This window comes from Bubalus bubalis, chromosome 16, assembly GCF_019923935.1.
Source record: "Bubalus bubalis isolate 160015118507 breed Murrah chromosome 16, NDDB_SH_1, whole genome shotgun sequence".
NCBI classification, from domain to species: Eukaryota; Metazoa; Chordata; class Mammalia; order Artiodactyla; family Bovidae; genus Bubalus; species Bubalus bubalis.
In genome coordinates, this window is record NC_059172.1 from 9,632,332 (window position 1) to 9,644,652 (window position 12,321).

At 54.7% G+C, this 12,321-nt stretch overlaps 1 protein-coding gene across 4 annotated transcripts in view; it reads right to left on the reverse strand.

Moving 5' to 3' along the window:
* The window catches only part of PRDM11 (PR/SET domain 11), a 95,708-nt gene that overhangs the window by 45,776 nt on the left and 37,611 nt on the right, over positions 1-12,321 (reverse strand). The window contains exons 1-4 of one of the 4 annotated variants that reach the window (XM_006046357.4): positions 10,508-11,045; positions 9,775-9,899; positions 9,324-9,427; positions 8,482-8,744 (exon numbers count right to left, since the gene is read on the reverse strand). In XM_006046357.4, coding sequence (XP_006046419.2) covers positions 8,482-8,744; positions 9,324-9,427; positions 9,775-9,893 — 486 coding nt within the window. In that variant the 5' untranslated portion in view covers positions 9,894-9,899; positions 10,508-11,045. Of the gene's footprint in view, positions 1-8,481; positions 8,745-9,323; positions 9,428-9,774; positions 9,900-10,507; positions 11,046-12,321 lie in introns of those variants that run through there. The other 3 variants (XM_044929226.2, XM_044929227.2, XM_025266173.3) reach the window with 3 other exon arrangements.

A 12,321-nucleotide genomic window follows, 5' to 3' on the forward strand; every position in this document is an offset into this window, starting at 1 on the left:
TGAAATGGAAAACCCCGAAGTCGCATTTCACGTCTGCTTCTCCCCAGAACAGTAGGAGTCTGGCAGGCAGAGAGACCAGCTGACAGCAGGGGAGCGATCCCACCGCACGGTGTCCTCTTTAAAAGGGGCCCTGGGAAGCCTCCCGCCCAGGATCCACCCGGAGAAGCAGGCCTCCTCGGGAGCTACCTGCGACTTCTTACGCTATGGTCAGAAAGCACTGGTAGCCGAGTCAGCTTGCCTCTTCCCAGTGGCCGCCAAATTTGGAACCTCTATAGCTAAAAGTGCACACACAGGTCATCATGGTATGCATTTTTAGCCTCATTCCTGGCTCCATTTGGGATCTCCACCCTTGTTTTTCTTTCTTCTCTCTCTCCCAGTTTTAATATGCTATCGTGTTATATTTTATAGATCCTGCTAGGCTGCCCTAAATCCCTTCTGGAACCAGACTGGGCCTCAGTGAAACGTTTAAATAGAAACCCTGTGCTGGACTCCTCTTTCTTCTGCCTCTTTCCCAAACCACATGGCTGCCTGGTACTCCCCAGGCTCCTCATGCCTGCAGCATCGTCTCTGGCCTGTAGTGTCTGAGGGCAGCCTGGCAAGCCTGGCAATGATTCATGGAGTCTGTATATTTCCAGGGAGATGAGAAAGTAGAGGAAGGGGCATTTCTTTTCCAAACATCCAGAAGTGAAGGCAAAACTCCTTCCGAGGGGCTTCCTGGTGGCACAGTGGATGGGAGCCCACCCCCCAGTGCAGAGGACATAGGTTTGATCCCTAGTATGGGAGGATTCCACATACTGCAGAGCACCTGGGCCCATGTGCCACGACTACTGAGCCTATGTACTACAGCTACTGAAGCCCACACGCCCTAGGAGCCCACACGCTGAAACTACTGAGCCCGTGTGCGGTAACTACTGAAGCCTGGGCACCTAGAGTCCTTGCTACACAACAATAAGCCACCACAATAAGCCCACACGCTGCAACCAAGAGTAGCCCCTGCTCCCGGCAACTAGAGAAAGCCTGAAGCAGCAACGAAGACCCAGTGCAGCCGAAAATAATAAATAAAACTCCTCCCGAGGAGGTCAGGCCTTAAAGGAGAGATAGAAAGTGGAGATGGCCATGTGGTTCATCTCAATCTGGGCCCCGCACCTCCATCACACTGTAGCCAATGGGACCAGCTTGCCTCCACGCTGAGGGGAGATGGAAAGGAACCTTGTACTGGGCTGGAAGGATGAGAGGAAGAAAGTCAACTGAGGCCAGGAGGCAGGAATAGGCCAGACAAGTCCGGGAGGAGAGGACCTGGAGGCTGAATGAGAGAGTGGGTTCTAGAGTCAGACTGCTCAGGTTCGACTCTCAGCTCAGTTACTGAGTAGCTGTTCAGCTGTGTGCAGAATGACTTCTCCTCTCCAGGCCTCAAGCTTCTCAGCAGAGTAACGGATAGACTAATACCCGCTTCACAAGGGCATCGCTAGGATCAAATAGGATCATGCTGTGAAGTGTCGAGCACAGAGCCAGATACATAGTAGGCGCTCAATAAACATAAACGGCTATGCTTATCCTTAGAGCACCGCCATTGCTTCCACTGAGACGCTACATACTGAGTTATGGGAGGAAATGTGTTCTGTTGGATGGAGGCCAGGGCTTTGGAAGGCAGGCAGAAGGTCAAGAACAGACAAGATCAAGTATGGCTTTGGGACAGGATCTGACACGTGAATGCAGTTTATTCAGGAAGTGGGGCTTCTAGATCCTGGTCCAAAATTGGGGCCGTGGTTCAGGCCATTTGTCCTTTCTCACACCACTGAGCCAACCCATCGTTTGAGCAAGCTGTTCCTCATTCCTGCTTTGCCCCAGCTGAGGCCCCAGTTGAGAACACACCCACCCACCCACACAGGCACTGCTCAAGCCATTTTGTACTTCTGTTCTCTCCAGGCCTTCAACACCTCTCATGTCCCTGGATCACAAAAGTCAAAGTCTCCATGTGGTATGGTGACCTCCAGCCACACCGGCCCTACACCCATGCCCATGGCACAGCTCAGAGGCCCTTGGAAGGAACCTCCAAGGAAGCAACATAGCTGCCTCTGGCCACGCCCCTAACTGCGGGCCACGCCCACCCTTGACAGGAAGAGCTGGTCTAGGACCAGGCTGCAAACTCCAGACCTTCCTATTCTCCCTTTTCTTTAGACCCCAGACCCATGCCAGGCCATGAACCTGGGGAAGATGCCTGCTTTAGAGATCCCAAGCTTCCCTGGCTGGGCCGTCCCAGGAGTAGACTATGGTGGGAAAGAAAGGGATCTCCCCTAGCCCTTCACTGGGTATGAGATTTTCTCCCCTGAGACTTTCCCACAGGCTGAGAAGGCATCGGCCTCCTCTACTGAACTCCTACCCGTCCTTCAAAACCCATCCCCAATCTGCCCAGCCAAAACCAACTCGTCTTCTCCCCGCCCCTACTGCCTGCTGCAGCACCACAACTACCAGCAACACTCTGGGCTGGGAATAGGCCTCCCGCCTCTCATCTCCCTTGGCCCCGGCTGCCATGGCTGGACCACAGACTCTATAAGAACAGAGAGCAAACTTCATGCATTTCTGTTACCTCTAGAACTTCCTGTGCAGTACCTAGTACATGGCAGTTGCTCTATGAAGATGAATTGAATAACTGAATTTAATCACATAACCACACATGTCTTCCCACGAAGGAACTCCTTAAAGCCCCAGGCATCACACATCCTATCTTTGAAGGAACCCAAGGTCTGCCAGGTACTACCTACAGGAGCTGAGGGTCGCTTACTGAACCTCTTCAGTCCCAGCACCCTCCATCTGAAGGGCAGCCACCTCCACCTGCGGGACTATCTTGAGGAAGAATGAGGTAAACACCTGGCATATAATAATTGATCAATGAGCAGCCAGACTTTGAAAATAAGCTGATCATCCTTGCTGGCTTCCCCTCCTCTCCTCCTACTCACACCTCAATCCACAACAAGGTGGCAGCAACCGTCCCTGCCAAGAATACCAGGACCTGTGTGCCCCCCGAGCCAATGAGCTCTCAAGCCTCAAGCTTCTCGCCCTCTGCCCATCCCTTCCCAGGGCTTCGGCTGCATAAGTTTATATGCTTGGCTTTCCCCCCTAGGCTGCAGACCCACACACACCGATGTGCCTCGGGACAGCTCCACCTGGGCATCCCGTGGGCACCTCCACCTCTCCCCCCACCCCAGCCTGAACTCACTTTCTCCTCTGTCTCAAGATACCTCTCTCCACCTCTCCACACACTTTAGCAGCCATCCCCTCCCAAACACTGGATTAGAGTCCCACTACTGCTATAATGGAAGAAATATCAAGAACCTCAGATATGCAGATGACACCACCCTTATGGCAGAAAGTGAAGAGGAACTAAAAATCCTCTTGATGAAAATGAAAGAGCAGAGTGAAAAAGTTGGCTTAAAGCTCAACATTCAGAAAACGAAGATCATGGCATCCGGTCCCATCACTTCATGGGAAATAGATGGGGAAACAGTAGAAACAGTGTCAGACTTTATTTTTGGGGGCTCCAAAATCACTGCAGACGGTGATTGCAGTCATGAAATTAAAAGATGCTTACTCCTTGGAAGGAAAGTTATGGCCAACCTAGATAGCATATTCAAAAGCAGAGACATTACTTTGCCAACAAAGGTCCGTCTAGTCAAGGCTATGGTTTTTCCAGTGGTCATGTATGGATGTGAGAGTTGGACTGTGAAGAAAGCTGAGTGCGGAAGAATTGATGCTTTTGAACTGTGGTGTTGGAGAAGACTCTTGAGAGTCCCTTGGACTGGAAGGAGATCCAACCAGTCCGTTCTAAAGGAGATCAGCCCTGGGTGTTCTTTTGAAGGAATGATGCTAAAGCTGAAACTCCAGTACTTTGGCCACCTCATGCGAAGAGTTGACTCATTGGAAAAGACTCTGATGCTGGGAGGGATTGGGGGCAGGAGGAGAAGGGGACGACAGAGGATGAGATGGCTGGATGGCATCACTGACTCAGTGGACGTGAGTCTGGGTGAACTCCGGGAGTTGGTGATGGACAGGGAGGCCTGACATGCTGCGATTCATGGGGTCACAAAGAGTCGGACACGACTGAGTGACTGAACTGAACTGAACTGAACTGACTGCTATAACAAATGGCCACAAACACAATGGCTAAAACAATAGAAATGTGTTGTCTTGCTTTTCTGGAAGTAAGGAATCCTAAAATCAGGTGTTGGCAGGGCTGAGTGTTTTTCAAAAGGCATGAGGGAAGAATCTGTTTCCTGGCCTTTCCTAGTTTCTGGAGGCGCCTGCATGCCTTGGCTCCTGGCTCCTTCCCTATCTTCACGGCCAGCAGGACAGCATCTTCCAGTGTTTTCTTCCTGACGCTGCCTCTCCTGCCCTCCTCTTATAAAGAAGCTTGTAACTGCACTGGTACCAGCCATGTAACCCAAGACAATTTCTCCATCTCAAAATCCTTAACTTGATCACATGTGCTGTCCCTTTTACCATATAAGATAACACATTCACGGGGTCCAGGGGAAGGCCTGGCCATCTTTGGAGAATCATCATTTGATCAACTATAGCTAACTCCCTTCATCAGCTCCAAATCTCTAAGACAGTCCTCAAGGGACAGAAAAAACATTGACCTACCGCCTCTCCACATCAAATGTCTCCATGTGAACCTTCTCAGGCAACATAAAAGCTTACCCATCGTGTCTATTTCTACTGTATATTCAGACAGACTTCCTCCAATGGGTTTTTTAAGGAAGTTAAAGTCTCATTAACTCCCTTAGGGACTTCCATGGTGATCCAATGGATAAGAATCCATCTACCAATGCAGGGAACATAGGTTTGATCCCTGGCCCAGGAAGATCCCACATGTCACTAGCAACTAAGCCCGTGCACCACAACTACGAAGCCAACGCACCTAGAGCCTGTGTTCCACAAGCCACCGTCATGAGAAGCCTGCGCATCGCAACTAGAGAATAGCCCTCGCTCGCCACAACTAGAGAAAGCCCACATGCAGCAATGAATGTGGTTCATTCATTCACCCAGTGAACAACACAGTCAAAAATAATTAATTTAAAATATAATCAAGGAAACCTAAGTAAAGTTAACCTGTGTCTGAGACTTAGAAGCCAACTCTGATGCATGTGTCTGAATAAAGGGCACCCCACTTTAAAAAATACAAAAACCTCCTTAACCCCAGTCTTCCCTTAGCCATCACCCTTCCTATGTCTCTCCTCCACTTCTTACTTCTCATCAAACTTCTGAAAGGTGACTAAACCAGTCACCTCCATTCTAATGAGGTTCTTATTTCATTACTCTTCTTCAGGATTTCTCAACTCCCATCTATTGACAAGCGAGGCCACACCACTCTTTGTTGTAGGAGGCTGCCCTGTGTATTATCAAAGGTTTAGCAACATCCCCGGCTTCCCTGGTAGCTCAGACAGTAAAGAATCTGCCTGCAATGCAGGAGACCCAGGTTCGATCCCTGGGTCGGGAAGATCCCTTGGAGAAGGAAATGGCAATCCACTTTAGTATTCTTGTCTGGAGAATCCCATGAACAGAGGAGCCCGGTGGGCTACAATCCATGGGGTTGCAAAGAGTCGGACACAACTGAGTGACTTTCATTTTCGCTGGCCTCTTCCTTCTAGATCCCAAGTTGTGATGGCCAAAAAAATGTCTCCAGATATTTACAAATATCCCAGAAAGGGGTCAGGAGGTATAAATTGCCCCAGGTTGGCAACCGTGGTCTTATAGTATCAGCTCTTGCTAAAATCACCAGTGACTTCCCCGGCACTAAGTCCAGTGGGTACTTTTGAGCCCTTCCCTCGCTTGGCTTCTCAGCCCAGTTGGACATTGCTGGACATTCTGGCCATCCCACCTCTCAGGCGGCTCTTGCTGTGTCTCCCGTGCAGATCAAGCTCCCCTTCTGGACCATTCACTGTTGAAGTTCCTCAAAGCTTAGTCCGTAGGCTTCTCCACCTCCCACTCAGCCCATTCTCCCTGGGCGCTGCCCTCCAGCCCTCTGGCCCCACTGACCGCTTAGGCACAGGTGACTCATGAAGTGACATTTCCAGACCTCCTTTCCAAAATCCCAACCCATAATCTAACTTCCTAGTTGATATCACCACTTGGATGTCTTGACATCACTCCAAGCTCAACAAGCCCCAAAACCAAAATCAGGATCTTCCCCTCAACCCAGTCTCCTTCTGGTATTCCCCATTTCTCACACAAAGACACCATTCCTGACCTGGAGGCAGAAGAACACCGCAGGAGTTGTTCTTGATACTTCCCTCTCCCTTACTTAGGCCAGTCTCTTCCCAAGTCAGACCTCCCTTACCTTTGAAATATTCACAAAGCAGTTCACTTGTTTCTATGTCTCTGCCCCACCCAAGCCCAAGCCTCCACCATCACTGACTTAGAGAATGACCACATCCCTCTGACTGGGGTGCAGATGCTCATTCTTTTATTTATTTATTTATCTATTTATTGGCCACAATGCTCAATATGTGGGATCTTAATTCCCTGACCAGGGATTGAACTCAGGCCCCCCTGCATTGGAAGGCAGAATCTTAACCACTGGACCACCAGGGAAGTCCCCTGGATGTCCATTCTTGACCAATGCCCCTACCCCATCAGTTCTCCAGCCTGCAGTCAAACTCACCTTTTTAAAACATAAATGAAAGTTCCTCATTGTTCTTAAAATGGAGAACAGAAGTCCCAATCTGGCCTGCTGGGATCTCTATGGCCATGTCTGTCTCTTCCAGATCCCTGGGTGTGTGGCACTCCAAGCACAGTGGCCTTCCAGGTGGGCATACACGCCTTGGTCTCTCTTGCCACAGGACTGTTGCTCATACTGCCCCGTCCATCCTGACAGTCCTCAGGATCATCACCCGGTAGGAATTCTCTTCCTTCAATCACAGCTCAGCTATTTGGAAGCCTTTCCTGACTTCTGGCCACATCAAATCCCTTTGTGGATCACTTTTCTCCTAGCCTCCCTGTCTCTTCATCACCTTTCAGAGTCGTCATTTTACATTTACTTATCTTATTCTTTAGTTCATCTTCCCACAGTAAACTCAATGAGGGCAACACTGATGTCTGATCTGGCCCCCCACTGTGTCCCCAGAGTCAGCCCAGTGCTTGGAACAAAGGAGACCCTCATAAATGGTTAAGGAATGATTTTCCTACTTGTCCCATGTCCCCCTCATCTCTGTCCAAGTTTGATGCCTGAAATTCATCTTTGATCACCCTTCCTTTTCAAATCTGAAAATCCCTCTTCTTCATCTTTACATCCTGTCCATCAACAAATCTTAGGAATTTTCCTCTTTAAATCTCTCTCAAACGTCCCCACCTCTAGCACCTGAATTTAAGCTGCTATCTTTCCTTATGTGAATCTCCACTCCAGCCTTTGACCCAGAATCCCACTTCTCCATTCTGCAACCTTCCAGGTCACACTTCCGTCTGAAATGTTCCGATGGCTTACCTGGCCCGCAGGATGAAGGGCGTACTTTCACGGTCTATGGAACACAGCGTGATCTGGCCCCATCTCCCTCCCTGGCCGATTCTTGCCTCTCTGCCTCTCAGGCTCAGTGCTGCTGTCCTACCAGGCTTCCTGGGGTCCCTCTCTCTCAGCTCTTCTGTCTACAGGGAGCAATTTTTCATCCCCCTGTGACTAACTGCTACTCATTCTTTAAGTCTCAGATCAGAGAAACTCTTGCCCAAACCCCTTAAGTAGGCCAAGAACAATAACAGCAATAGCTGATATTCACTGCACGCTTGCTAGAGGCGAGCACAATTCTAAGAACTCTGCAGCATCGACGCATTTCATCTTCACCATCAGCTACGATTATCCTGTCGCAGAGAGGTTCAATGACTGGTCCAAGGTCACATTAGATAGTAACTAGCAAACCTGGCTGACATAATGAACGCGGGCTCCAGGCCCCAAATTCCAGAGCACTGTGAACGCTGCCATCTCCCTAGAGCATCTTGTATTCTCTCTTAAGCTGCAACTGTTGTATGTGAATGTATTTGTTCACTGCCCGCTCTCCCCACCAGACGGTCCACTCACGGAGGGCAGAGACTGTGCCTGTCTTGTTGGAGGCTTTACCTCCAGCTCTGGATTTTACTGCTTTTTTAGCTGAATGTCATGCTCTGCCCCAGCCCCAGGTATCCACTCCAGAGGAGGGCTTGGGGAAACCCTTTGTAAATGTCATACAATGGTCCTCCAGACGCACACAGGAGGATTCAGGGAGAAATCGCTCCACTGACGATTCTGCAGACTACTGACAGAGGCGGCTCCTCCGAATGGCCCTCAGTCACCAAGGGTCACAGGGGCAAAGGGACAGCAAGATCCATCATCCACTTGTCCAGCAGTGATGGCAGAAAAGCTCTGGGACCAGCCTGGGCCAGCATATGGCTCCCCCTGCTGGTTTCCTTCCACGTTCGCGGCACCCTTTACCGAGGCACGGCCCAGGAGACACTCACCAGCCACGAGAAGAAGCCAGCTGATTTGTCCTGGGTGGAGATCTGCCCCTCATAGGGGCCGAAGATGCGGCCCTTGGGGATGACCTCATTTATGCAACGCACGTCATTCTCCCCACTGGCTTCCTTGACCACCTCCATGCCCTGGGGGATGGTGAGGGCGGCCCGGTCTGGGATGCCCACGGGCACCGGTGTGTCAGACACAAACACTGGGGGACCGTGGTTCGGGCACTCATCCACAAAGTATTCCTGGCAGGACTCACAGACTGCAGGGACAGAAAGAGGAAAGAGCGCTTCAGTTGTTGCAGGGGGAGAGAGCCCCATGAGGTGGCTGAGGGGCTGATGAGAAACCCACCCTGAGCACAGCGTAGACCAGTGGCAAGCACACAGCGTGAGACTCACGAGTCCCAGCCCTGGCTCCACCCCCAGAGCCACAGGCCCCTGCATCTTCAGTAGCGATACCCCACCCCCCTCCCTGGCGACTCAAGGGGCACATCTGCCAATGCCAAGGAAGCCACTAGCCCCCTTTGTTTCAAATTTGAAACAACAGAAGAAAGCCCATGACTGGAGTCAGATGGGTGTGCATCTGTGAGCTGGGGGAGCTGAGCCAGGAGGTCCTTAACCCTCACCAAACCTACCAGTGTCCTCCCCTGGAGAATGGGACCAAATAATAGACACCTCAGCGGCTAAGGGTGAGGATTCACTGAGGCCTGGACCTGTGTCTTATGTACACAATAGGTGAGTGCCTATCGTCAGAGTTGCCTCTGCAAATCCCCTAAGCAGAGATGGGGTGGGGGTGGGGGTGATGGTCAGCGTGGCCAGGAATAGCCCCAAGCTCCACTTACACCAGAAGTCCACTTGCTGGAAGCTTTTGGGCATGATGAGGTCACGTTTTCCCTTCAGTTTCCTGGGCTCCACTTCCATGACCGAGGGGTCTGATCTCCTAGAGCTGGCCAGGACAGGGGCCAGTAGAGAAAGCACAAAGCCATCAGAGTGAGAGGCTGGTGGGCAGAGAAGCCAAGAACTTGGCCCAAAGGCCACAAGGATGGGGCAGGTAGAGGAACCCCAGGCAGCCTGCTTGTCTGATGCAGCAGATAGTAGAAAGATAGGGGTCCTGAGACCTGGGTTCAGGCCTTCTTGGGTCACTGCTTGGGTTTTTCTAGAGCCCGTGCCCACCCCTGGTCCTAGGAGTTGCCCAGAGGAGGGCAAGAGAGAGCTCTCTTCCCAGGGTCTCCAATCAAGCCCGCCGGGCGATGCCCCCCTTCTCCCTCGCCTGCCCCCACCCTGGGGCCTCACCAGGGTTGGCCATACTCCTGATCCCGGAGCGGAGAGCAGACCTCCGTCTTCACCACTGTCACCATCTCCCCCACCGCCGCCGTGCTCTGTGCCAGGCACTCCTTCATGTTCTCAGTCATTCTGTCCTGGGGGCGCGAAGGCGGGACCAGCGCAGGAAGAGGATCAAAGAGACAGGGGAAGAGGGGTGAGTGGCGAGAGGGCAAGCGGGGGTCCCATGGAGTCTGGTTACCCTCCCTGCCATCCCTAGAGGAAGCGCTTGAGAACACAGACAACAAAAACAGCTGTAGCTGGGCCAAGAGGAAATGCCATTTCTACCCCGGGCTGGTCCTGGGGACGACTGGAGCCACCAGCCCCATGGGGTCAGGGGCCGGGAGGAGCTCAGGCCAGGAGGCAGGGCTTCGAAGCACAGCGTGGACCCCAAGCCCAGAGGGCAAAGGGTATGAGGGACCCATAGGAGCCTCCGCACAAAACTTTGCAGCGTGGGGAAACAGGGCGGGGATCCGCTCAAGTCCAGCGGGGGCCAAAGCGGGGCAGGCAGATGAAATGGGCCCCGAGCGCCTGGCTGCAGAGCCCCTCACCCAGGGCTGCCAGGGAATGCAGCCAGGCACGCTTTGCCAGCTCAGAGCAGGTACAGGCGGGGCCTGGTTTGGGGGGGGGGGTCCCCGCGTGGGCGGCCCTGACTCCAAGCCCCACCCAGCTCTCTCTAGGGGAGTCTCCCTAGCCCGCAGCTTACCGCCCTCCTCCACCACCGCGCTGGGCTTCAGCCCCTCCCTTGGCACCCCAGGGTCCTCATGCCAAGCCCGGGGACACTCTTCGGGTCAGGGCAGCGCTCAGCTCGGGCTGCGAGCGCGCTCGGCCCCGGGACTGGGCGAGCAGCGTGTGTGACTCACTACCCGGGGCCCCGCTGGCCACACCCCTGCTCCTCTGCTAATCAGCCCCCTGCTCCCCACCGGGGCCCCAAAGCCGCCGGCAGCGGGGAGGGGTGTGGGGAGACGTGCCGGCCTGCCCCCTTCTCCGAGCCGGCAGGGACGTGTTGGGGGGGGCCGCGGGGAGGGGGGCGCGGGCGGCCCGGGTCCGGCCGAACCGCCCCGCCCCAGCCTCCCCCCACCACCCCCGGTCCCCCGGGCACCCCCGCCCCCGGAGCTCGCGGGTCGTCCCCGCCACGGGTCCGGCGGGGAAAGTGTGAGACGCTGCGATTCGGCCCGCGCGGCGCACCGGCCGGGCGCAGGGGCGGCGCTGGGGACCGGGAAGGGCGCGGGCTCGCCCTCCGCCGCCTCTCACCAACCTTCGCGGCGGGGCGCTCCCGGGCCGGCCCGGCCCTGCCCGGCGCCCGCCCCCCGCCCGCCCGCCGGGCCCGGCATTCCTTGCGGGGGCATGTGGCTTCTTGCCGGCCCCGGGGGCACGTAGCTGGCTGGCGGCCGGGAGGGGGGCGCGCGGGGAGAGGGAGGAAGCGGGCGCTCGGGAGGGCCCCCCCCACCCCCCGCCTGGGAGGGATTCCAGCCCCTCTCGCGGGGCTCGGCCCCCACGCGGGCTGGGGGGCGCCCCGCGGGGCGTCTGGGTAGGACGAGAGCGCCGGGGAGGCTGGGCCCCGTGGCCCGCCGCGGGTCCCCCCCACCCCCACCCCCAGCCCCCGCAGCCCACTCTGCACGGCCTACGGCGGGGCCAGAGCGAAGTCGCCGACACTCAAGTTGCCAGCCACGCACCGCAAGCCCGCCCCTTCCCCACCTGCGCGGCCTCGGGTGGCGACCCGCATCTGCGAAGGGCCTCACGCCAGGATCTTGGCTGGCCAACCAAATGGCCCCCAGCCGCCAGTGATGGTGGCAGGGGTTGGGGTGGGGAGGTGGGGCGGTGGTCACCGAGGCAGGAACCTGGGGCTGGAAGTGTGTCAAGTGACTCCCCCAAGGTCACACAAGCCATTCGTGGTGACGTCCTCACTGGAGCCTGGGGCCTCCTCTGAGTTAATTGGAAACAGGAGGACCCCCAAAGGTAAACGTCTTGTCTGGACTGGTTCACTTCTATGCCACAACCTCAGCCCATTCTTCCAGAAGGATCATTGAAATCACCAATCCCGGGTGGGTTCTGGACTGCAGGGTGAACCCAATGGAATTTTAAGGGATCCCTGAATACCCCTGCTCTGAGGCTCACTTCTCAACTGGATGGACAACATTCACACACAACACATTCTGAGCCAGTTAGTCTAGAGTTGAGGAGTCTGGGCCCCCAGCATCCACCGCTGCTGCTGCTGCTAAGTCACTTCAGTCGTGTCCGACTCTGTGTGACCCCATAGACGGCAGCCCACCAGGCTCCCGTCCCTGGGATTCTCCAGGCAAGAACACTGGAGTGGGTTGCCATTTCCAATGCATGAAAGTGAAAGTGAAGTCGCTCAGCCGAGCCCAACTCTTAGAGACCCCATGGACTGCAGCCTACCAGGCTCCTCCATCCATGGGATTTTCCAGGTAAGAGTACTGGAGTGGGGTGCCATTGCCTTCTCTGCTGCCTGTGTTCAAACCCCTGTGACTGGCTGTGGGACCCTGAGCAGGTGTTAAG